Below are 25470 nucleotides of genomic sequence, written 5' to 3' on the forward strand. Positions count from 1 at the left end.
TTCACTTTCTGTCCATAATTTTTCAATGTCCTCCTTAGTTAAAGGTACGACAATTTCTGCTGGGTCTATTCCTGCTAATTGAGGAAGTCTCAATTTTCCTTTCCAAATCAAGTCAGATTTTTTCCACATAAGTTTTTAATTTTTTATTTGGTTTATTTGGTAAAAATATCCATTCTAATATAATATCTTCCCTCTGCATTAATATTCCTGTAGGAGAATGCCTAGAAGGTAAAATAACCAAAATGCAATCCAGCTTTGGATCAATACGATCCACGTGCCCTTCATGTACTTTCTTTTCTACCAAGGCCAATTCTTTCTCAGCTTCAGGTGATAATTCTCTTGGACTATTTAAGTCCTTGTCACCTTCTAAGGTTTTGAACAAATTATGCAGTTCATCATTTTTTACCCCAACCATAGTTCGTAGATGAGAAATATCTCCAAATAATCTTTGAAAGTCATTAAGAGTCTGTAGTCGATCTCTCCTAATTTGCACCTTTTGGGGTCTAATTTTTTGTAGCTCTATTTTATATCCTAAATAATTAATAGAATCTCCTCTTTGTATCTTTTCAGGAGCAATTTGTAATCCCCAGCAAGGCAAATTTTCTTTACTTCTTCAAACATTCTTTCTAAAGTATCTGCATTTGAGTCAGCTAGTAAAATATCATCCATATAATGATAAATTATAGATTTAGGAAATTTTTTACGTATCACTTCCAATGGCTGTTGTACAAAATATTGGCACAGAGTTGGGCTATTCAACATTCCCTGTGGGAGGACCCTCCATTGAAATCTTTTAACCGGTTGAAATTATTATAAGTAGGCACTGTGAAAGCAAATCTTTCTCTGTCTTTTTCTTGTAAGGGTATTGAAAAGAAACAGTCTTTTAAATCAATAACTATGAGAGGCCATCCTTTTGGTAACAGAGTAGGCAAAGGAATTCCAGATTGTAGAGAGCCCATTGGCTGAATTACTTTGTTAATTGCTCTAAGGTCTGTTACCATTCTCCATTTACCAGATTTCTTTTTAATAACAAATACAGGAGAATTCCAAGGGCTGGTTGATTCTTCAATCTAAAGCCTGAAGTTTCTCTGTTGTTAAAGGCCATTGCTGGACCCATACAGGCTTGTCTGTTAACCATTTTAAAGGTAGAGCTGTTGTTGTTTTTGGAAGATCATCACTTGTTGTGCCTTGTTCTTGTATAATATGGATGGCTGGTGACCACTCTGTTGTTTGTGGTCAGTGAAGACAGATACTAATTGAGTAATGACTGAGGTGTAAAGAGATGCAGTTGACGCAAGAACATTGCTGTAAGACAAACAGGCAAAACCTTAAATTCCGCCCATAAGAAGGTGATAGGAGACCACTCTAAATCCCACCAGCTCGTTGTTAGCAGTGACAGACCCTTGATGGCGTGTTCCTCTGTAATCCTTCCTGTGCAAAGCCTACCTGCCATGACCTTAAACTGTGAGCATTGTCCAAGGTCAGCGGGACGCCCACACTCCTCATCTTGACATTGCTGTTCTTACCTTCCCTCTCCAGAGCCGCTGTCCCTGAGATGGTCAACACCAGCACGGGGCACTCCTGCTGATGAACACCAGTTAGCCTACCTTATGTTTGTCTTTTATTTCCAAAGAGATCTCTCTGCTTGTTAAATTCAGCCCTTTGTATTATCCTTATATCTACTTCAAAGCCATTTACCAAGCTGGACCTGATTGTACATGCCGGGAATCCCCAAACTCACCAGAGCAGGCAGGATGATCCCGAGCTCCAGGCCATCCTTGTCTACATAGTCAGCCCCAGGCCAGCCTGGTCTACATGAGACACTGTCTCAAAGAAAGAGGGAAGGAAGGAAGAGGGGAAGGGGAGGCATTCACCAAACACATTTTCCTCAGACACAATGACTAGCTCTTAGCTGATCTTTGTCTACTTTTCCTCATAACTTGAAGCCTTAATCTATGTTTCTTTATGTTTGTGGTTATTAAGATTCAGCGTGTTTATATAACCTTTCTTACATTTTAGTGAAGGAAAAAAGGCGAAAATAGCCTTTTATTCCCCTAATCTAGACCTTTATTTACTGAGTATAGACACATACACGCACATGCATACTCCTGTGCACCGTGAATGTCAACCTTTGGATTTAGTGGTCATTGAGACGACAGAGTAAATTCGTGAGTGAAACAGTATTTAATAACTTCACTGATTTGTAATATAAATTTTGTGACATCACTTAATGACAAGCTGTAAAGAAAAGAAAAACTCAAGAGAGTAGGTTGGGGATTGGATGTTGGCTAACTACAGTGACTCTTGGCCATTGTTTCACTTTCCATTTTTCCAGTTACCAACATTAATTATAATCTGAAAATATTAGATGGACGATTCCAGAAATAATTCATAAGTTTTAAATTATAAATCATTCTGAATAGCACAATAAAAATCTCACACCATGTTGGTCCTCCTTGCCCAGGGCATGAATCATCCCTTTTCCCAGTGTAAGCACACTGTGCACATGCTTACCCGTCAGTCATTTACTAGCCACACAGGAAGAGAATACAATGTGTGTAAGGTCATGATTTTAGGCGTCATGGTTTAGAGGGCACTACTGTTTATCCATGAAAAACAGATCACAAGAGGAAGAAGAGCCAGGTAGAGTTTGGTCATTTTCATGTACTGAGGGGTGTCAGGTGTCTTTCCACACTGCTGGGAGTTGAGCCTGAGGCCGTTCACATGCTAATCAAGAGCTCAGCAAATAAACCCAGTACACATGGTCTTTTGAGCAGACCTTGATCTGGTGTTGGTCTACAAGATAATTGAAAAAGAATCTCAAAAGCTTAAAGAGCCATAGAGTCAATCCAGTTCCTTTGTTAAGCAACCTTTCAAAAAATCGAGCCTATTCCATAAGCTAAATGACAGACCATGAATGAGGCCATGATTCTACCCACTGTACTCAGCAGCGTGATTGATGGACATTAGTGAAGGGTGAGTCTAAACATAAACCCTCCAGTTGCCTCTGGTCTAACCAGAGCCTCTATTGTGTCTAACTCTTGTTGGTGTTACAGCTATGTCCTATCTTCTCTAGACACATCATTGTGAGTTTAATCTCTAAACCCTTGGGCATGTGGCTGTGTTGTAATTTGATGAATCCACTAGAGGTCACTGTTGTCACTGAGAATTTTTTTAATGTGTTGCCTTTTAGAATAGCAGTCCTTAGTGTTTAATGCAGAGATTTTTATTTTTAAATAATAAACATAAATTTAACTATAGTGATTTAATAGCCAACTTAAAATACAAATTTTAAATCCATTTGAGTAATTAGTATCTCATGCAACTAATTATAAACTTTTTAACTAATACATCCTACATTATCGTCTAATATATGCATATAGCTTTTAAAAACAGTCATTAAATGTCTAGTTACTTTCTGCCACTTTTATGATGTGCTGATTACAGTCGTGTTTGGCACCTGCAGTTTGAAGAGCATTGTTTTGGTCACTCTAGCTTGAGTTTTTAGTTGTTTTACTATCATAAAACCGTATTTCAGCACTAGACCACGGTTCCTCACTTGTGAAAGTAGAAGTTTGCATTTGTATTCGTCCCATTCTGATGTTGGATGAGAATGAAACCAGACAGACTTGAGCTGCCTTGTTACAGACGGTCTGATTTAGTTTAGACGAATCAGAATGCTTTTGTTTATAAAGATGAAGGTGATAGAAGACTGGGTCAAAGTTTAAATGAGAAGAAAAGCCAGGGCTATGTTATAATGTGTTTGAACCCTGGCAAATCATCGTCTTAAATAACAATGGGAAACAGAACAATAAATCTGACCCAGTTTGAGCTCTCATTCGTTACTGTGAATACTAGGACACATTTACTTGTTATATAAACCCCTAACTTTGTACCCAAGTTTACTACTTCTCTGATCAATGTATTAGAGTTAGGAAGTCATTACTTATAGTGAAAAAATATCTGAAGTTAAAATGCATCCTTAAATCCTGGGGACCAGTGCTTCTCATGGACAAAACAGGAGTTCGTGCTGTGTGGTTCATAACACCGGGTGTGCCTCACAGTGTGACTTAGAAATTGCTCGCCATAGTATACAGCTGGTGCCCAGAAACAGACCACAGACAGTTCTGATGCCAGAACAGTGTGCTTCCTAGATAGTCTGTACTTGCGTTTATAAATCCTGTGTCATTTTATGCAAGTGGAGTCTGGCAGAGCTTGGGAGACTGGGGTTTCTAGAATTATGAGTTAAAATCTAAAAAGGAAGGACAAATGACAAAAAGGAAATTTTGTTTTTAAATATCAAATTTGAATGAATGGTTAATGCTGACAGAGCTAAACACATCATGTGGCCTAGAGCTGGGGATTTTCACATGCCACTTCTCAGCAGTAAACATGCATAATCTCGGGTGGAAGCCAAAAACCTCTGCAGAGCAACTTTTATAACCTCTTCCTGAGCAGCTACCTCTGTGCTCACTGAGCAGAATACACAGTGTCTGAAAAGATTTCACTGTCTGAGGAGGCTTGAGTTCTACCACAAGGAGGACTGTAGGCTGCCAGTTGTGTTGATTCATATGTAATAGACACTTTTCAAGTGATACACACACATATAGATATCTATATGTGGGGGCAAAACGACCTTTCATAGGGGTCGCATGTCAGATATCCTGCATACCAGATATTTACATTATGATTTATAACAGTGGAAAAATTACAGTTATCAAGTAGCAATGAAAATCATTTTATGGTTGTGGGGTCACCACAACATGAGGAACTGTATTAAAGGGTCGCAGCCTTAGGAAGGTGGAGAACCACTGGTTTAGATCCAGGTGCAATGGCATACACCTGTAATCCCACACACACTCCTACTTTTAGGAGTCCCACAACCGTATCATATGCAGAGAACCTAGCTCAGACCCATACAGGGTCTGTGGTTGTCATTTAGTCTCTGTGATCCCCTGTGAGCCCTGCTTAGTTGATTCTGTGGGCCATGTTCTCCTGGGGTTCTCAGCCCCTCTGGCTCCTACAGTCTTTTCTCCCCCTCTTCTGCAGGGTTTCCCTGGCTCTGCCTAGTATGTGGCTATGAGTCTCTGCATCTGTTCCCATTGGTTGCTGGATGGTGCCTCACTGACGATAACTGGACTAGGGCATCTATGAGAGTAGTAAGTATAGCAGAATATTAGTAGGAATCATTTCATTGACTTTATTTATTTATTTATTGCCAGTTGTATTTGTTTCTATCCTGAGTCTCTGGGCTGTCTAGCTTCTGGTTCCAGGCCCTCCAGGCAGTGTCAGGTGTGGACTCCCTCTCATGGCGTGAATTTCAAATTGGACCAGTACCAGTCATTGGTTGGCCAATCCCACAAGTTCTGTGCCACCATTACCCCAGCACATCTTGTAGGCAGTACAGGTTTTGTGGCTGGGTTGGTGTCCCAGTCTCACTGCTGGAAGCCTTGCCTGGTTATAGAAGATGGCCAGTTTAGGCTCCATATCCTCCATTACTGGGAGACTTCACTAGGGTCACTCTCATAGATCCCAGGGAGTTTCTACTGCACTGGTTTTCTGTATCACCACCCTCCAGCGCCCCCAATTTCAGTCGTCTCTGTCAGGACTCTCACACCACCCTCCCCCTACTTGATCCCTCCTGTTCCCATCCCCACCTACCCTCAGTCCACCTGCAAAATTTATTCCCTTCCAAGAGAGATTTGTGTCCCCTCTTGAGCCCTCCTTGTTACTTAGCTTCTTTGGTTCTGTGGATTGTAGCATGGTTATCCTTTACTTAATAGCTAATGTCCACTTAAAAGTGAGTACATACCATGTTTGTCTTTTGGGGTCTAGGATGATTTTTTTCTAGCTCCACCCATTTGCCTGCAAATTTCATGTCATTGTTTTTAACAGCTGAGTAATACTCTATTGTATAAATATACCACATCGTTTTTATCTGTTCTTCAGTTGAGGAACATTTAGATTATTTCCAGTTTCTGACTATTATGAATAAAGCTACAGTGAACATGATTGAACAAGTAAGCATATGGTAGGATGGAGCGTCCTTTGGGCACATGCCCCAAGAGTGATAAAGCTGGGTCTTGAAGTAGATTGATTCCCAGTTTTCTGAGGAACTGTCATATTGATTTCCATAGTGGCTGCACAAGTTTGCACTCCCACCAGCAATGGAGGAGTGTTCCCCTTGCTCCACATCCCCACTAGCATGAGCTATCGCTTGTGTTTTTTATCTTAGCCATTCTGACAGGTATAAGATGGAATCTCAAAGTCATTTTGATTTGCATTTCCCTGATGGCTAAGGATGTTGAACATTTCTTTAAGTGTTTCTCAGCCATTTGAGATTCCTCTGTTGAGAATTCTCTGTTTAGGTACATACCCCATTTTTAATTGGATTATTTGGATTGTTGATGTCTAGTTTCTTGAGTTCTTTATGTATTTTGGATATTAGCCCTCTGTCAGATGTGGGGTTGGTGAAAAGTTTTTCCCATTTTGTAGGCTGCCATTTTGTCCTATTGATGGTATCTTTTGCCTTACAGAAGCTCGTGCTCATGCTATTGGTGTTCTGGTCAGGAAGTTGTCTCCTGTGCAAATGAGTTCAAGACTACTTCCCACTTTCTCTTCTGTCAGCTTCAGTATAACTGGTTTTATGTTGAGGTCTTTGATCCACTTGGACTTGAGTTTTGTGCAGGGTGATAGATATGGATCTATTTGCATTCTTCTACATGCCAACATCTAGTTAGACCAGTACCATTTGTTGAAGATGCCTCTTTTTCCCAGTTGTGTATTTCTGGCTTCTTTATCAAAAAATCAGGTGTCCATAGCTATGTGGATCTACTTCTGGGTCTTCTATTCAATTCCATTGATCAACCCGTCTATTTTTAGGCCAATATCATGTGTTTTTTTTTTTAATTATTATAGCTCTGTAGTACAGCTTGAAATCAGGGATGGTGATACTTCTGGATGTTCTTTTATTGTTCAGGATTGTTTCAGCTATCCTGGGTTTTTTGTTTTCTCATATGAAGTTGAGAATTGTCCTTTCATGGTCTGTAAAGAATTGTGATGGAATTTTGATGGGGCTTGCATTGATCTGTGGATTGCTTTTGGTAAGATGGCCATTTTCAGTATGTTAATCCTACCAGTCCATGAGCACGGGAGAGCTTTTATCTTCTGATATGGGTTGTGGGCTGGGATACGGTACTGAGGGAAGGAGGAGCTGTTGGGGTAGGCTGGGCAGGCTCTGAGATCGTGTTGGTGGTCTGTAAGGCAGGGCTTACCTGGGGTACTAGGTGCCAGCATGGCCTCTCAAGATAAAGCATTTATGAGTAATCATTTTTAAGCATGCCTTAAGTAGAGTAGTTACTAGGTTTATGTTTTTTAATTGAGCTTCCAGAACTATCACCATGGCAACATAAATTATGAAGAAGATACTTAGCATGAAGAGAAATAGCAATTTTAACCCAAAAAATGAATTTTAACTTCATCTAAGAAAAGATAGAAAAAGCAGTGTATCCTGTCTCATTCTCTGTAAAAGTACCCGTAACAAAAAATAAACCTCTTATTGGTTATAGTGCAGGTACCATTACTCATTTTATAGGTTAGGGACCAACAAAGGTATTAAAGTCACTTAAAATATCACCCAATAAAGTGGGCGTGGTGGTGCATGCCTATAATCTCAGCATTCGAGGCCAGCCTGGTCTACAGAGAGAGTTCCAAGACAGCCAGAGCTACACAGAGAAACCCTGTCTGGGGGTGGGGGGATCTCCTAGTAACAGGGTTGACTGAGTCTCTGTGTAAAGTCAGAGAAAACAGAAGGACAGTAAGGTTTGTAAAGGTAAGAGGGAGGAACCAAAAGTTTTCCTTGGGATTTTTTGTTTGTTTATTTGATGGGGAGCAGGGTGCTTGTTACTGTTTCTCCTGAGGCTTGAGCAACATCTGGTGGAAAGAGTTCAGAATTTGAAGTAAGACCTAAGTTCTAATCTTGATTGACTATTGGCTCTGTGAGCTCACGTCAGTTAGTTACCCTCCCAAGGCTTCCCTTTCCTTACCTGTAAAAACAGCTGGAAGTTGGAAGAACAATGAAATAGTATGTGAACCATGGAGATGGTCTATAACAGTGACAGATTACAGCCACAGCTGTGGTGATAGCTGAGCAGCATAGAAAAGTACTGAACTGCACAACAAAACATCTATTAAATGATAACTTCATGTTCTACACATCTGACTATTCTGTCTGTTCATGAGTTACTGCTGCTGTTTAAGGCCAAGGCCTAACATTGCTAAATGGGCCCTACCTCCAAGCTGAATTATTGGCCCTTTTACCATAATTTTAAAAACCTATTGTGGCTGGTTAGTGTTAACCAGCAACTGAAGAGAATCTAGAATCTCCTGGGGGGAGGGAGGGGGCGGGGATTAGTTTACCGTAATAGAGGTGGTAGGACCCACCCACTGAATGGACCCATTCCCTGGTTGGAATCTTGGGGATGTGAGGATGTAGAAGGCAGGCTGTACCGCAGCATGCATCCATTGCTCTCCGCTTCCTGACTAGATGCAGTGGCGCCAGCTCTCCGGAGCTTTGCCTCTGACCTCCCTGCAGCGATGCCCGGAACCATAGGCCAGAATAAGCCCTTTCTCCCCTAAGTTGTGCATTTTTCACTACATGGAAGAAACTAGAACCTGCCTGGCACAGTTGGTACTTACTATTTGCTAATGTTCCTGCTATCAGAAACTGAGATTTCTTTTATTCCTTAAAAAAAAAAAATCAAACATACAGCAAGGTGAGCCTGTGGTACCAGCTGCTGAAGAGGCCGAGGCTGGAAGATCAGTTGAATCCTGAATTTAAAGACCAGTGTAATTAACGTAGTGTGATCCCATTTTGAAAAAATAAATTCACGAAATGAAATTCAAACTAGCTTAAATTGTACTGATGATATAAAGTGTTTCTGTTTGATTGTCCCGTGAGTCAGCAGCATTTGGACCTTGTTCTTATTTGGAACTCTGCGGCTGTTAGGTTGTAAATTAGAGCTTTCCTCTCTGACCACAGCTTTGATCTTGTCTGCAGCTGTCAGCCTGCTGTGTGGCCTCCTGACCCATCTCCAGCTCTGTTCTTCTGGGCCGACAGACCCTTATCATACTTCATTTCTCAGACTCCACACTCAGCAGTTACAGCACTGCCCTCAAAGATGATTACAAGTTCTTTCTTGTTTACCTTTCTGCCCTTTCCACCTCCCAAGGTCCAGTCATCTTTTTTCCCTCTGTACTTGGATTGCTGAACATTATCGAGAAAGTTTTCAAGACCATTAACATTTTGGGTAGACTATCCCTTTAATTTTGGTCACCTGGGGGTGCTGTATTACTTATTTTAGGGACAATGGAACTTATAGTAATATGCACTGGGCACTTGGCTTGTATACAGAGGTGTGGGGTTGAAATTCAGGTGTGGAGGTAGGCATGCTGGTTCACATTTGGAATACCACCATTTAAGAGGCTGAGGCAGGAGAAGCATAGATTCAGTGCTAGCTGAACTTGGTAATGGTTCCAGCCAGCCTGAAGTATAGCAAGACTCAAAAAATACACATCTGCGTTAATACAAGTACAGACCGTGCACTGTACATACGTCAGCCAAAGATGATGTTTTGTTATGTATCTGAGCAGGTAAAATGTACATCAAGTGTCTTATAGTTCTTTTAGGCTTATTTCTTTATGTTTGTAGCCAGGAATTTCAGGGCGTCATCCTTGATCAAACCTGATTTTCTTTGATGCAGAATGAATCCACAGCCTCATATTTGCTGTGGAAATAAAAGTATAACCTCTCCCTCAAAGTAGTACACCTTTTGACTTAAATTTTGAAGTCAAGACATTTTCAAAATGTATAGTTCTCACAATCCAGTGTACCCTAGCAGCCAAAAAATTTAAAGACAACACAATAACACACAGGGTCCAGACTTTTTGTGTATTTTTCATCTGTAGATGGCTTTTTTTATATTACTTTACTTCCTCTTAAAGAACTTTACCCTATTATTTTTAAACTATTTTTATATACCCTTCTTCTTCCAAGTTTACGCACATTTTCAAACACACTGTGACCCATTTAGAAACTTTTTGCATCTGAATCTGTCTTTACTGCGTATCTGTAACCTTTTCTGTCTGCATGAGCAAAAAACCTAAATAAACCAGCCATGCAGTGTACTGGCAGAGCTCTCAAGCCCACAGGCAGCATATGCACCTGTGTGAGAAACTGCAGGTATCCTCCACACCGCTTAACTCGTGGAGGTTGGTGGCCGGCTCCATCTCACAGGCAGCTGTTGGGAGACACATCTCTGCATGTGACTGGTGTGAGGCTGTGAGACTAGGGAGCTGTGTCTGGCTCCATTTTTGTGCATTTAGAACCATCTTTAAAGCTTTTTAGGTCTTGTATCTATGCCTGACAGTGGATGTCATTTGTAGGCAGAAGTTTCTGTCCCACAGCTGCTCTCAAATAATCATGCAGAGGCTTAATATTAATTATAAATGTTTGGCCGATAGTTCAGGCTTGTTACTAGCTAACTCTTACACTTAAATTAACTCATATTTCTTATCTGTGCTTTGCCATGTGGCTCATGGCTTGTTACCTCATTTTCTACATGTCCTGCTTCCTCAGTGATTGGCTGGTGTCTCTGACTTCTTCATCCTTCAGCCCATCATTCTCAGTTTGGCTTTCCTGCCTAATTTTATCCTGTTCAGCTGCTGGCCAGTCAGCTTGTTTATTAAACCAATCATAGCAACATATAGTCACAGAATGTACAGAAGGATTATTCCACAGCAGTGTGTTTCTGTTTTACCTTGCCTGCCTAAGGCACCTGATTGGTCTAATGAAAAGCCGAATGACCCAATAGTAAGGGAGGAGGTATAGGCAGGTCTTCTGAGCAGGGAGAGTAAGTAGGGGGAGGAAGAAAAAGAGACACCAGAGAGACACCAGGGGCCAGACGGACGACATGGAGGAAGCAGGAAAGTAGGGCATACAGAATGAAAGAAAGGTTAAAAAAAAAAAGCCTAAAGGGAAAATGTAGATGAATAGAAACAGGTTGAATTAAGTTAAAAGAGCTAGTGGAACAAGCCCAAGCTAAGGCCAAGCATTCATAATTAATAAGTCTCTTTGTCTTTATTTGGGAGCTGGTTGGCGGCCCAAAGAAAATTCCAACTACAGTGGAGCAGAGGGTTTATTTGTTTATGTGGCTTTACATAGCACTGTCACATTACATTGGGGGAAGTCAAGGCAGGAACTCAAACCTAGCGGGAGCGTAGAGGCAGGAGCTGATACAGAGGTGCTGCTTGTTCCCCGTGGCTTTTTCAGCCTGCTTTCTTATAGAACCCAGGACCACCAGCCCAGGGGTAGCTTCACCTACAATGGACTGGGCCCTCCCCACATCAGCCACTAATTAAGAAAATGCCTTACGGCTGGATCTTAGGAGGCGTTTTCTCAGTTGAGTTTTGCTGTGGGATGTATGGCAAATGTGTTGCTAATTAATCAATAAAACACTGATTGTCCGTTGGCTAGGCAGGAAGTATAGGCGGGGCAAGGAGGAGAATAAAGCTGGGAAGTGGAAGGCTGAGTCAGAGAGACACTGCCAGCCGCCACCATGATGACAAACAGCATGTGAAGATCCTGGTAAGCCACGAGCCATGTGGCAAGGGATAGATTTATGGAAATGAATTAATTTAAACTGTAAGAACAGTTAGCAAGAAGCCTGCCACGGCCATACAGTTTGTAAGTAATATAAGTCTCTGTGTTTACTTGGTCGGGTTTGAGCGGCTGTGGGGCTGGCAGGTGAAAGAGATTTGTCCTGACTGTGGGCCAGGCAGGAAAACTCCAGCTACAGAGTTTCCCTTCTCAGATGACTCTAGCTGTGTCAGGCTGACATAAAACTCTCCAGGATACATGGGATGGATGAGGGCATGATCAGAAAAGTAGGAGAAGTGTGGAAACAGCCCATAGCTGAGGAGTCGTGAGTAGCCAGTGCAGTGGCGGTTCTTTACCACACAAGGAGGGCCACTTACTTTCTCGAACAACGTTAAAGTAATGCGGCAACTGTGACTTGACTTCAGTGAGCAGAAGGGAGGGGGACTGGGATGCTGGGGAACAACCTGCTTCGATTGGCTGAGGGACAGAAGGGAAAATCACCTCCAAAAGACTCGCTGATTCCGAAGTTTTGGTCTTAGGAATCGCTAAGCTGCAGGTGGTGCCAGGAATGGCAGAAGCCAGCTTCATCCCGTGTGCCTTCTCACGTGAAGAACTCGGGGTGATGGGAAGGACTGCCATACTCAGCAGTGACCCCGTAACAGGACTGTGAGCCACCCCGGAGTGCGTCCTGTGTCTGCACTGGGCAGAGGGTGCACACTTACCTCGTGATGGTAGCTCGTCAGTGCTGTGAGCGCTGCAGAGGGAAGCACTTTTAAATTGGCAACCTTGAAATGTCAAAACTCAATCAAGTTCCAGTCTCATCTGTACATTTAGCTTGAATTCATTGAAATTCATTGGGCTGGGTTTTTTGTGGGGGTTGTTGGTGCTGTTGTTGGCCTTATTATTTTTTAATTGTTTTGTTTAGGCCTTTAAATAAGGTTGTATTTGGTACCTTAATGTAGGAGCACACTTAATGTAGCGTACTCCTAGGCCTTTATATTTCTTTTTGCATCACCTGTTTATTTGGTGTTTAAAAGGCACTAGATTTTATTAAGTTGAGGAGGAACTCAGGAGTGGACACTTGCCCAGTGTGCATGAAGCCCTAGGTTCAGTCTCTTGAGCTACAAAACTTCTTTAAAAAAGACAGCATCTTTTTAGTCGCTTCAGGGATTCTGTAGGTTTTCTGTCCTCATGGATTTACTGACTGTCATGTTTGTCCTCCTTTGTATTTGCCTTATTTTTTCTTTGAAGCTGGCCTTGAACTCGCTGGGTAGCCAAAGATGACCTTGAACTTCTGTTGTGTGACAAAACATTCTGGGGAGACACAATACATACATCTCACCCCCAGATAGGGAGCCCATGACAGACCAAAATCCAAATGTCACAAGTCCAACATTGTGAACCATGAGTTTTGAGGGGTTCCTTATAGGAATATGGGTGAAGGATTACTTACAGGAGCAGAAATAACTTAAAGATAGCTACATCACCAAAGCCCACCCCAGTGTGGGTGGCCGCTCACAAAAGCTGGGAACCTGGAGCTTACTGCACAGCTGTTGTGAGCTGTTTGCGATCTGATTTAAGGAGCTTCCCTCCAGGTGGAATGTTTCTACCTCAGAGGAAACTGCTACACTACAACTTCTGATCTTCCTCCCTCCATCTCCTGAGTGTTGGCTTTGTGGGCATGCACCGCCACACCTGGGGATTGAACCCAGGGCTTTGAGCATGCTAGGCAGGCTCTACCAGCTGAGCTACATCCCCAGCTCTGTATCAGCCCTTTGAAGAGCTCTTCCCTTTTCAATACTCATGATGGTCAAATGTGATTTCTGACAATGTATAACCAAATTGTTCATGGAATTAGGTGTAACTTACTTGATTTGTACAAGGGCTGAGAGGTGGCTCAGTGGTGAAGACCGTTTTGCTGCTCTCGCAGAGGTTTGGTTCCCAACAGCTACATGGCAGCTCACTGTCTATTACTCCAACTCTGCCTTTTCTGATGCCTACTTCTGCCATCTCTAGGCACTGCACACACACGGTACACAAACATTCATGCCCAGTATGATGGCACCTTTAATCCCAGCTTTGGACTTTTATGAGTTCAAGGCCAAAAAAAAAAAAAAAAAAAAAAGAAAGGTCATAGTTCAACATAATTGCTGTCTCAGAAGTTAGGTTGATAGGATAAGAATTGCAACATATCTGGGCAGTGGTGGCACAGGCCTTTATTCCCAACACTCAGGAGGCAGAGGCAGGTGGATCTCTGTGAGTTCGAGGCCAGCCTGGGTTACAGAGCAAGTTCTCAGACAGGCTCCAAAGCTACACAGAGAAACCCAGTCTGGGGGGGGGGGGGGGAAGAATTGCAACATAGTCTCTGCCTTCAAGAAGCTGGTGGATCAGTTAGGAACTCAACTTAAACACTGCTCAGTAAAACATTTAGACAACAGTGCTGACAGTCAGAAACAAAACAGTCTGATTAGCTGGAGCTGACGGTGACTAGAAGTTAGCAAGAACGGGAACTGTGCATGGAATTTGAACTTAATTCTGAAAATGAGTAAATTTTAGGTACAAAACAAAACACTGAATCCAGTTTTTTTGCATGTGTTTTACAGTACTTTGCCCTTTAATTTTTTCCTTAAGGAAAGAAAATCTTCCTATGAATTACTTCTCCAATTGTGTTTCCTATGCAGTGCAGTTATAGGAAACCCTTGAACGTGTTTGATGGGTCAGTTGCCTTCAGCATCCTCTCTGTGTTTTGTTCCAGGCCTCCTGATTTTCAGCTGCTGAAGGAAGGACAAAGGTTGGTTGGAATCAGTTTGACCTGAGTGGGCCAGGTGGCATGAGCTCCTGGACTTCCTGTGCAGTGTGGTACAAAGAGACGTGTGACATGTTCAGCATTTTCTTTTGTGAGGGAAAGATGATGTGTTTGATCTGTCTGATTTATTGTACAGCTGTCCCGCTGAGGAGGTCTAATTGAACCTGTTGAAACAGACACAAACACAGTCTCCATCTCATGCTGTCCCTTTGTTGGTGACGTTGTGACCATTACATTTGAGAAGGGGTTTTATGATCTTATAGGATTTTAAACTATTAATGTGTTACTTCTTATTTGAAAGACTATCTAAAGTAGTAATATAAATTCAGGTTGTGGGTTTTTGTTTCTCCTAACCCCACCTCATAGCTCTTCTTAGTGTTGTTTGCTCAACTGCAGCCATCTCTCAGAACAAATCCTTTCAACTCTCAGATTAAATGTCCCCGGTTGTCAGTCATTACCTTAGTCACAAGGTATCCAGCACAAACAAGAGACAGTTATTTACTGATGGACACCTTGATGGCTTTACCCTAGTATGAAATGGAGGTGCCTTAAAACCTCAAGAGAAAGAGTGAGTTATAAAAACCATGAAAGTTTCAGTCTAAATTTTTTAGATTTGTTTCATTTTTTATATGTGTAAGTGTTTGCCCAGGGGGTTCAGAAGAGGGCATTGGATTCCCTGGAACTGGAGTTATGGGCAGTTGTGAACCACCATGTGGGTCCTGGGAGTCAAACCCAAGTCCTCTGTAAGAACAAGTGGTCTTGACCACTGAGGCATCTTTCCAGCCTGCTTTCTAGTTTCCTGACATTGTGCTTTCTTTTCTTATCCAGCAGTCACTTGCCTGGGGATGCAGGTTAAATTCTAGTTAGAAACTGTATGTAATGCTGAGAATTTTGGTCCTCTTCTGCATTCCCACCAGGACCTGCCTTCAGCTCTCCGCTACCTGAGCTCTTTCCTTCCCAGGGTGTGCACCTCCGCCCACATGTTCTCAGCCGATAGGAAAGTGTGCCGCGTGCTTGAGAGCAGCAGGTCATGCACACCTGTTTGCTTCCTGTTTGCGTTTGCTTCTCCATCAGAGGGACAGCTGTTCTCTAGGTTTGCATTCTATTGCAACTCCCGAGTCTTCAAATTTAAGTATCTTTCATTGAATAATGTTGATGTACCAACTTCATTTTCTGTTATGACATTTGTATTTTTCATTCCATGAAGTTTTCTATATAATGGTCAACCAGAACTAGAAAATATTTTTCTTTTTTTCAAGCAAAAATAAAAAATCATTGAACAGCATAGTGTCTTTAAAGTGTTATGATGTTGGTTTGCTATACTACTTTAAGAATTGCAACATAGGGCTGGGCAGCGGTGGTGCACACCTTTAATCCCAGCACTCGGGAGGCAGAGGCAGGCGGATATCTATGAGTCTGAGGCCAGCCTGGGCTACAGAGCAAGATCCAGGACAGGCACTAAAGCTACACGGAGAAACCTTGTCTCGAAAACCAAAAAAAAAAAAAAAAAGAATTGCAACACAGCCAGGCAGTGGTGGTGAACACCTTTAATCTCAGCACTAGGGAGGCGGAGGAGGCAGGCGGATCTCTGTGAGTTCAAGGCCAGCCTGGTCTACAAAACAAGTTCCCGGATAGCTAGGGCTACACAGAGAAACCCCATCTTGAAAAACAAAAAACAAACAAAAAAATTATAAAATGGTTAGAAATAGGCAAAGGAAAGCTGGAAAAGAATTGTATCAAACATGTGTTGGAGATGGAGAAATTAAAGCCTTCTGAAGTTCATGTGTGAGAGAGAGAGTGTAAGTAAAGCTGTGCCTAAGGAGTGGAAATTCCAGAATGTAACTGGGAAATGCTTTGTCTTCCCATTGTAATTTTTTGATTCTCTTTCCTTGTACAGTGGCCGTTCTGGAGAAGTAGTACAGTTCTTCAGTGAAGCCATCACAGCAGCAGATATTGACAGTCCTGGTGCCTCTGACGCGCAGTGTGAACCGACAGCTTCCTGCACTGGGAGTGATCCCACCAGTGATGATGAGCAAGGCTTTGTTTCTTCGCTCCTACCAGGAAACAGACCAAAGGCAGCCGATACCAGACCACGGCTGCACAAAGAGAGCAGCGTAAAGAAAAAGAAAGCTGGTCAGAAAGTGAACTCCACACACAGAGAGCAGGCAATGGCAGATGTCACCGCGCAGTTGGGTAATTGCAGATTAGGTAGTCAGGAGAAAGCAGCTGTCTGTGAACTTCCTTCAAAGAAAGAAAGTACTCAGATTTCTTCACCTGGCCCTTCGTGTGAAAGACTAAACACTTCAGCAGTTTCTGACAGTAGACACAGTATGTCAGAAGTTACCCTTGTAGGTATAAGCAAGAAAAGCGCTGAGCACTTCAGGAGCAAATTTGCCAAATCTACCCAGGGTTCTGGGTCAGCCTCTGGCTCAGTGCAGGTGTGTCCTGAGATTGCAAAGGTGAACTTGCTTCGTGTTCTAAAGGACACTTTGACTGAATGGAAGACAGAAGAAACATTGAAGTTTCTGTATGGCCCAGATCATGCCTCTGTGTGTCTGAAACCGTCGTCAGCCCCTGTACCTGATGAGGAATTGGATGAAGATGACGTAAGCTGTGACCCAGGTGGTTATGGTCCTGCCCTGAGCCAACCTCAGAAAAACTTGGATGAGACACTACCCTTCAGAGGCTCAGACACAGCCATTAAGCCATTGCCAAGTTACGAGAGTTTGAAAAAAGAAACTGAAATGCTGAATCTGAGGGTCAGGGAGTTCTATAGAGGACGCTATTTTTTAAATGACGAAACTACTAAGTCACAGCACCCGGAAGAGGTATGTCTTCTGATGAAATTTTTAGGCTGCTCACATTTGAGAACTCAGCAGAGCGAATCTGGGAGCACGCCTCGTGCTGTTTGCAGTAGGATACATTGACTGCTTAGATAGTTGAATGCTTCTCGAGGTAATGTTCGGTTCACGTGTCCATTTGAAATGTTACAACCGTGGCTGGGGAGATAGCTCGTGGGAGAAGGTGCTTGTATCCCAAGCCTGAGGAGCTGAGTTCAGATTCCTGGCACTCATAAACTCTAGGCACAGTGGTGTGCATCTGATACCCGCTGCCAGGCAAGGGGAGGGGCGGAGACAGGGATTCCAGGGCTCTCTGATCAGCCAGTCTAGAAGAAACATCTCCAAGGTCATGAAGACTGTGCAGACTAAGGTGGAGAAACGTGATAGAGGAAGACATGCAGTGCTGACCCCTGGCCTCCACATGCCCACGAATGCATGCATGCACGCACACACATGTAGAAAACATAGCTCACAGATGCAAAAGATGAAAATACTGTAGTAAAGGGATTTACTGGGAAGTCATGAATCTAGAGATCCACGCTCATCTGCCAGCTTTTTAAAAACGTAGTTTGCCGGGCGGTGGTGTCGCACGCCTTTAATCCCAGCACTCGGGAGGCAGAGCCAGGCGGAGCTCTGTGAGTTCGAGGCTGGCTACAGAATGAGTTCCAGGAAAGGCACAAAGCTACACAGAGAAATCCTGTCTCGAAAAACAAAACAAAACAAATAATAATAATAATAAAATAAAAACGTAGTTCTTGAGTCTGCTTATCTGTAAATGGGACTTTCAGTAGTTCCCATGGTTCATCTGTTCAGAGTGTGACATCATAACTGTGTACAAAGGCATTATACATAAGGGCTCAGTGCATACTGCTGAGATGTAGGAAGGACTTTGTAATATTCCCAGTGCATATTTTTGGTTCATATGTGCTGTCTGGGAAGTCATGTAGCATGGAGAGAAGAGTGGAAAATAGTCTTAATTTAGCATAAAACTCTGTTATTTAAAGAGTTGTAAGTGATGTTGCCCTAAGATTGAAAACATACTTGGAGATTGGGAGGGAAGGTAGAAATAGAGAAAATACAGAAATTTCTTGGATCTTTACAAACCTTTTGCCTAGCCCCGCACACACAGTTCAATATTAGCATCCAAAACTTGCATTAAGCTGGGAGGAACACTGGTCTCTTCCAGAGAGCTGTGTAAGCCCTGCCGTCACTTACGGCTTTACACTAAGAAGCCTTACCAAGGAGAAACCAGTGTCTGAGGTCTGGCTCCCTTGTAGAGCATTTTACAGCTTTCTCATTGGCATTCAGTAGCGAGTGTACAGACTGTTGAATGTTTACAGTGAGCACCCCGTGACATTACTACCCACACCAGGAAGTGCTTCCTTGCAAGGAAACCAGTGTCTGCTCCTGACTATTGCCTCTTCCAGATTTACTATTATATGATAGAGATTACTTTTGCCAGTTTGAACAGTCTATATTCTTTACTGTCCAATTTGATAGAATACTGTTTGATTTAGTTTGGTTTTTACATATTTGTGTTGTTGTGTGTCCCTGTAGTTCATTTTTTCATTACTGAGGAGTGTGCCGTTGCATAAGTAGTGTAGTCCCCTGAGTCCCCAGGGCTATGTCCCATGAGCTCTGAGCTACCTTTTGTGTCTCTTCACCTTGAATAGGGACCAGCAATCTAAGAAAAGTCCATCCAGGTCTGGCTTTGTAAGACTGAGCATGCTAGCATCACTGGTGGGCTGGGCTGCATCACTGAAAGTCCCCCAGCACTGGGTGATGATCACTAAGGCTGCCCCAACACCAGCCTGCCTTCTACGAACTCTTACATGCTCTAGCACCAAGACCACATTCAGCTGGGAGCCCGAGGGAAGTAAGTGGTGACCGGAATCTCTGGTATAGGCCTTCTGTGAGGGAATGTTCATAGTCCCTCGCCACTGTCAGAGGCCCAGCTGCCATGACTGCGAGCCCCCAGGTCTGTGCTTCATGATGGACACTGGTTATGAAGTCACCTGGGAGAATGTGGCTCTGCTGCTCACGCCCAATGAGTGCTTTTAAATGCGGTGCCATTCCAGTTCTGGAATGTCTGTAGGCCCTTTCGTATAGTTCAGCTGCCTGCTAGCATTTTCTACTGTCGTTTTTCTTTGAAGATGTTACTTTATGTAGCTTATACAGTATATCATTTAACAGTAATATAATTTCATTATCTGAATCCCTGAGAGTTTGTCTTTGATGGGCTAATGATCCTGATTTTTATTATATTGTCTTATTTTATTAGATATCAAACATTGTATATTAAAATGTTGCAAACTGAGCTTAGTGATTGATACATGCCTGTAATCCCAGTGTTTGGAAGGCTAAGGCAGGAGGATCGTGAGTTTGAGCCGGTCTGATGCACACAGGAGACCCTAACCTGAGCTGCAGGCTGTTGTTATCCTCTTGGATGGATCTGTTCCATTCTCATAAGATTTCCAGCAACCCCACATCACCATAACCCAATCAGGAGCGGAGGTGACGGAGTGATGGCAACAGTCCTCAAGAGTCAGTCTTTCTCCTGTTCTGTCTCACTGCTGGAGTGTGCTCCTTCCAAGTCTTGACCTCCATTTGGGGAGCCTTACCCATAACCCTTCTTTTTTGGCATGCCCTGACCTGTTGTTTCTGTTAGAAAAACTCTGCTTAGGTTTCTGTTAGGAAAAAAAAGAATTGCCTCTTCCAGAATTAGCCCGTGCACTCTCCTGAGTTACCCTCTCCAGGGTCTCAACCCAAATTCTTTACTACGTTGTTAGTTCTGTGATGCTTTCAAACACAGGAGAACTGGGTGTATTTTGTTTTCTTTTCTTTTCAACTTTCTCATTCCTAGTTCATTTGAATGATCTTTTCTAAAAACAGGACTTTCCCACAAGTTCTAGTAATTGGTGATGTTAATCCTTAAATGTACATTTATATCGAGTTTAGCATTTTACAGAGACATCTGCCCTCAGAAGAGGGCTGATGGACCAGGCAGGTTCCTCAGCCTGGTAATGACTAAGCTGATGCTCAGGTTTAAATGTTTTATTTTATTTTTATTATTTTTTATTTTTTTTGGTTTTTCGAGACAGGGTTTCTCTGTGTAGCTTTGCGCCTTTCCTGGAACTCACTTGGTAGCCCAGGCTGGCCTTGAACTCACAGAGATCCGCCTGGCTCTGCCTCCCGAGTGCTGGGATTAAAGGCGTGCGCCACCACCGCCCGGCTTAAATGTTTTAATTCTTAACTCTGTTTCCATACTAGAGGACTGAACTTTTCTGTTTAATGTTAATTGCTCCACTCATAAAAAGAAAAAAAATACCAGTTTATTTTTCTGTTTGTTTTGTTTAAGAATGTGTTTGGGCGTGATCCCAGCTTCCCACTGATTGATTCAAGTTCCCAGAACCAGATTAGAAAACGGATTGTTCTTGAAAAATTGAGCAAAGTGTAAGTATGGATGTGTCCTTCTGACTTAGTCAGAGGTTTAAATTAACTGAATGTTTTCATGAGTTTGTAATTTATAAATTTTTTAAAGATGATATGAAAAGCTTACATGAATTTCCTCATTTGAAAATTTCCCATTTTAACATTGTATCTTTTCAGACACTTTTCAGTACTAAATTCTTTTTGTAGACAACACAAGGATATCATAAAGGGGGAAACTGAGATTGTAGAGTGGAAAAACAAAATACCCCACGTCTTCCTAAGCCAGCAAAGAGAGAGAGCTGTTGAAGCAAGCTCAGCTGTGGTGAATGGTCACATCACTGGACGTTGCCACAGCCCGTCTGCATATTCACAGGCCCACTTCACACTCAAGAACATGAGTTTCAGTCAGTTCAACGTGCACTTTGGCCTGAAGCGTCCTGTGATGGGAAGGATTGTTCTTCAAATTAGCCCAGTTACAGATGACACTTAAAAAGTATTCTTGTTTCTGTTTTTAAAACAAAAAAGTTTCCAAATCTTTTTTCCAAAGGTATAAGATCTACCTTGAACTTTTAAACCTACATTTCCTTCTTTTAGCAAGAAAACATGAAATGTATCAATCACCATTTAAAGAGTTGAAAATACAGAGAAGTCTTAGTTTTGTAGTATTTTGAAAAGAAGAAAAACATTTTCTGGAAGCATAATATTTTTGAGCAGCCAAGATATAAACTATTACTGGTGATATAATGGGAAGTACAACTATTTTACTTTAAAAATACATATTTTTAAGCCACACCTGAAATCCTCTTTGATTGGGTCACTATGTAGACCAGGCTAGCATCTAACTCACGGAGATCTTCTTGCCTCGGTCTCTGCCTGTGGGTGCCAGGATGAAGGAAGTGCCACCATGCTGGATATGGCATTATGTCTTGGTTTGGTTCAATCTAAAAAAAATTGACCACAAAGATCTATTCCTAGTTTTTACCTTTGAATAAATGTTTAAATTAATATTTATTGAGCACGTCCATATGTTGGGCTGTGTATATGTTGTTTTTTTTCTGCCCTGTATGTGTGGTATATGTGTATGTACAGAATCTGCGTATGTGTCATACGCATGCAGGTCCATGTATGTGGGAATGGAGACCAGAAGCCAACCTCTGATATTACTTCCAAAGAGCCCTCCACCTTGCTTCTTGAGCCAGGATCTCACTGGGACCTGGCGCTTACTGACAGGCTACAGTGGCTGGCCACTGAGGCCCCAGGATAGACCGGTCTCCTCCACAAGTTCTCATGCTTGGGTGGGAAACATGTTACTGACTGAGCCATCTTTCCAGCCCTGTTGTTTGTTTTTTAAACTAATCCTTGTGCTTGTATCTGTGAAATAATTCAGTATAAGTCACCACCTATCTGATACAGTGCAAGACAATATCAAACTTTGGCTGTTTGAGTTTTGAGTGTTGGGATAGATTATCATTTCAGGTACGTAGTTAGAGGACAGGAGTTTCATTGGAAATAATTTCCTAGCTGTTTTAGCTAATGAAAGTAATGGTTGAGTGCTGAGCCCTAAACAAAACATTTATACAACACCCACCCCAGGCTGAGGGGATATTGTGGAAGAGGAGGCAGAAAGACTCTAAGAGCCAGAGGATGGGGAGAAGGGCTTTGAAATGCCAGTTTTCTTGGCTGACCTTTTTTGTTTTATAAACACCAGAAGAAAGTAATGGTTAGGTATGGTGATGTTATTGTATAAAAAAATATGTTTGTATTTAGAGATATGAGTAAAAATGAGGGTCCAATGACATAATATCAAGAATTTGCTTTAAAGTACTTCTGGGGGTAGAACAAGGGACAGAAAAATGAGGCAAACATAGCAATGTTAAAAGGTGGGCTCTGAGCTGGGTACCCTGCATGCCTGTGACCCAGCACTTGGGGAGGGAAGCAGCAGGATGAGGAGTTGAAGGCTATCTTTAAGTACATAGAAAGTTTGAGGGCAGGCTGGACACATCTCCATGTGCTATGTGTGGTGTACGTATTCATTCCTTTGCTTTCTTGCTATAAAAAAACAACTCTAAGAAGGAATGAAATATATTTTGTGTATAATAAGCATCGTGTATTTTTGTTTCAAATGTGTTATATGGCATATGCATTTTTTGCCCAACATTTACCATTTTACATTTCCAATAACATTAATCTGTACTATTTTAAAGGTTTTTTAAATGGATTACTAAATGTATCTATCATATAAATCACCTACTGATAGGTTTATCTTCATCACTAAAATATTTCTGTAGGCATCTTCTTGTATTTGTTGGAATAGTGTTTATATGATTATTCAGAGGATAATGCTTTCATAGTAAACTATGGAATTAAAGGTGATGACAGGTTGCTCTTCAGGTAAGAAAACCAGGGACAGAAAGAGGTAGAGGCAGCAGCCAGGGTGGTTTTGCATCACAGGGCTCTACACTCAGTAGCACGGATGCAGAGCTGGAGTTAGGATGACGCTCCTTTGACCTCTCCCTAATCATAATGTAGCGTAACTTTCACTTCTGCCTCAGTGTCACAGTGGTCATGGAAACCGCAGGGGCAGGCATGCCCGCCAAAATGTTTCTATACAGTAATGAAGTTCTAGCTTTAAATAATGTGGGTTTTTTTTTTTTTTTTTTCTTTTCAGATTGCCTGGACTTTTGGGTCCTCTTCAGATTACAATAGGCGATATTTACTCTGACCTTAAAAACCTTGTTCAGACTTTCAGGTTAGTGTTAATGTTGTAATTTCTTCCTTCTCTGTTATTTTGACCATACTGACTCTTGCACAGTCTGTAGGTAGGCTAAGACGGGAAAGTACGTGCTTTGCCTTTGTGGACCCACATTGTAAACTCAGTGCTGTTTCCTCCTCCTCTAAACATTACTTGTTGTTTTCTATTGAATACAACTCCTTATTGGCTCCAATTTTGATATATTTTACTTTGGATAGCTTGCTTATAAAGTAAACTGCATTTAGGGGGAAAAATTACAGGATAGAGAGATGACTGTGCGTAGAACGCCAGCCTCGTAAGCTCAGTCCTGTCTCAGGGTTTCTATCACCACGCCCACAGCAACTCCTGTGAAGGAAAACATTTCATTGGGGCTGGCTTACAGTTAGTTCAGAGGTTTAGTCCATTTTGTAAACATGGCAGTAAACATGGCAGCATGCAGGCAGACATGGTGCTGGAGAGGTGGTTGAGAGTTCTACATCTTGATGTGCAGGCAGCAGGAAGGGACTGTCCCACTAGGCCTAGCTTGAGCATATAAGACCTTAAAGCCCACCTCCACTGTGACATACTTCTTTAACAAGGCCACACCTACTCCAACAAGGCCACCTCCTAACAGTGCCATTCACTGTGGTCCAAGCATTCAAACACATGAGTCTATGGGGGCCATTCCTATTCAAACCACCACAAGTCTCCAAAACCCAAGTTAAAAAAAAAATGAAAAAGCTAGCATTGTCGTGTGTGCTAATAATCTCAGCATTGAGGAAGTGGAGACAGGCCTTTTGGCCTTCTGGCCAACCAGCCTAGGCTCCTTGGCAAGTTCTAGGCCAGAGGGAGACCCTGACTTAGAAATGGTGGACACCTGAGGCACTAAACCCATATCCTCTGATCTCCCCACACATACGTACACACACAAAAGGAACATTATATCTGTGACACAAAGCTGCTAACAAATTTAGTGAAATTATAAATGTGTACCAGATGAGCAGCTCTGTGGTAAGCCTGTGGTACACAAGAAACAATGCTGAGCCTCAGGGAGGCCTCACCTGTGAGAACATAAGGTGATCGTAGGGAGTAATTTAATGCTGGATTGTGTGAAGACACTTGAGTACTGAGAAGTACTGAGAACTGCAAAGACAGAGAATGGAGATTTTGCACCTTGGAAAGTGGAGCAGTTGAGAGTTTTCTGATTGATAAAACATGCATATGAGAACAGTCTCACTGGGGTGTCCATAGTTGAAAGTGAATAGGTTTAAAAATAAACCTAAATAATGTGATTTATTGATTGTCATGAGTGTCTCAGAGAAAATACAGCTTAAAGATCATTGATCACAAAACTTCACGGATGCTAGAATAGTCTTCAGATTGGCACAGGCCTTTTGAAGACTGAGTGCTTTGTGAAAAAAAGGGTCCAGACCAAATATTATAAAACTTGATTTTTTGGTATCCCTGTTCATAATGGAAACAGACGCTTTCCATCTTATGTCTCTACTAGAACCATGCATCTAAAAGGGAAAAAAGAATTTTCTATAGTGATGGTAAACTTTGGCTAGAGGTCCACAGTGCGGAAACACTGAAATTGAGGATTTGTTCTGACTTCGAGAGTGAATGTCATAGTGACACACTTTCACTGGTTTGTAACGACTTGCCATGCACTTCCTTCCAACAGTGGGTATCTCATTGTTCTGCGCGAACTGGTGATGTCACCTCAGCAGAGCTCTAGGAATAAGTCCTCTCGGGGGTGGGGGGGGTGGGGGGGGGTGTTCTAGAGCACTCACCTAGTGTGAATGAGTTCCGATCCAAACACTACCAAACACTATTTTTCCCTCCGTGTCTAAGGACCTCTTTGTTTTTCACTGTAGGGCACAAAATTATGTCTCTTCAGTGTGAATTTTTCCCTTACTAAATCATTGCTATTAATTATAAAAGTACTGCCAGTGAGAACTTGTCCAGCATTTGATGACATCAAGTTGGCATTTCAGTTAAAATC

At 42.2% G+C, this 25470-nt stretch overlaps 1 protein-coding gene across 1 annotated transcript in view; it reads left to right on the plus strand.

Moving 5' to 3' along the window:
- Rpap2 (RNA polymerase II associated protein 2) overlaps window positions 1–25470 on the plus strand; it is a 94484-nt gene that overhangs the window by 14323 nt on the left and 54691 nt on the right. Inside the window, exons 7-10 of the mRNA XM_059274924.1 lie at window positions 14412–14447; window positions 16360–17290; window positions 20661–20755; window positions 23403–23483. Coding sequence (XP_059130907.1) covers window positions 14412–14447; window positions 16360–17290; window positions 20661–20755; window positions 23403–23483 — 1143 coding nt within the window. The remainder of the gene's footprint in view (window positions 1–14411; window positions 14448–16359; window positions 17291–20660; window positions 20756–23402; window positions 23484–25470) is intronic.

This window comes from Peromyscus eremicus, chromosome 10 (genome assembly GCF_949786415.1).
Source record: "Peromyscus eremicus chromosome 10, PerEre_H2_v1, whole genome shotgun sequence".
In the NCBI taxonomy this organism is placed as follows: domain Eukaryota; kingdom Metazoa; phylum Chordata; class Mammalia; order Rodentia; family Cricetidae; genus Peromyscus; species Peromyscus eremicus.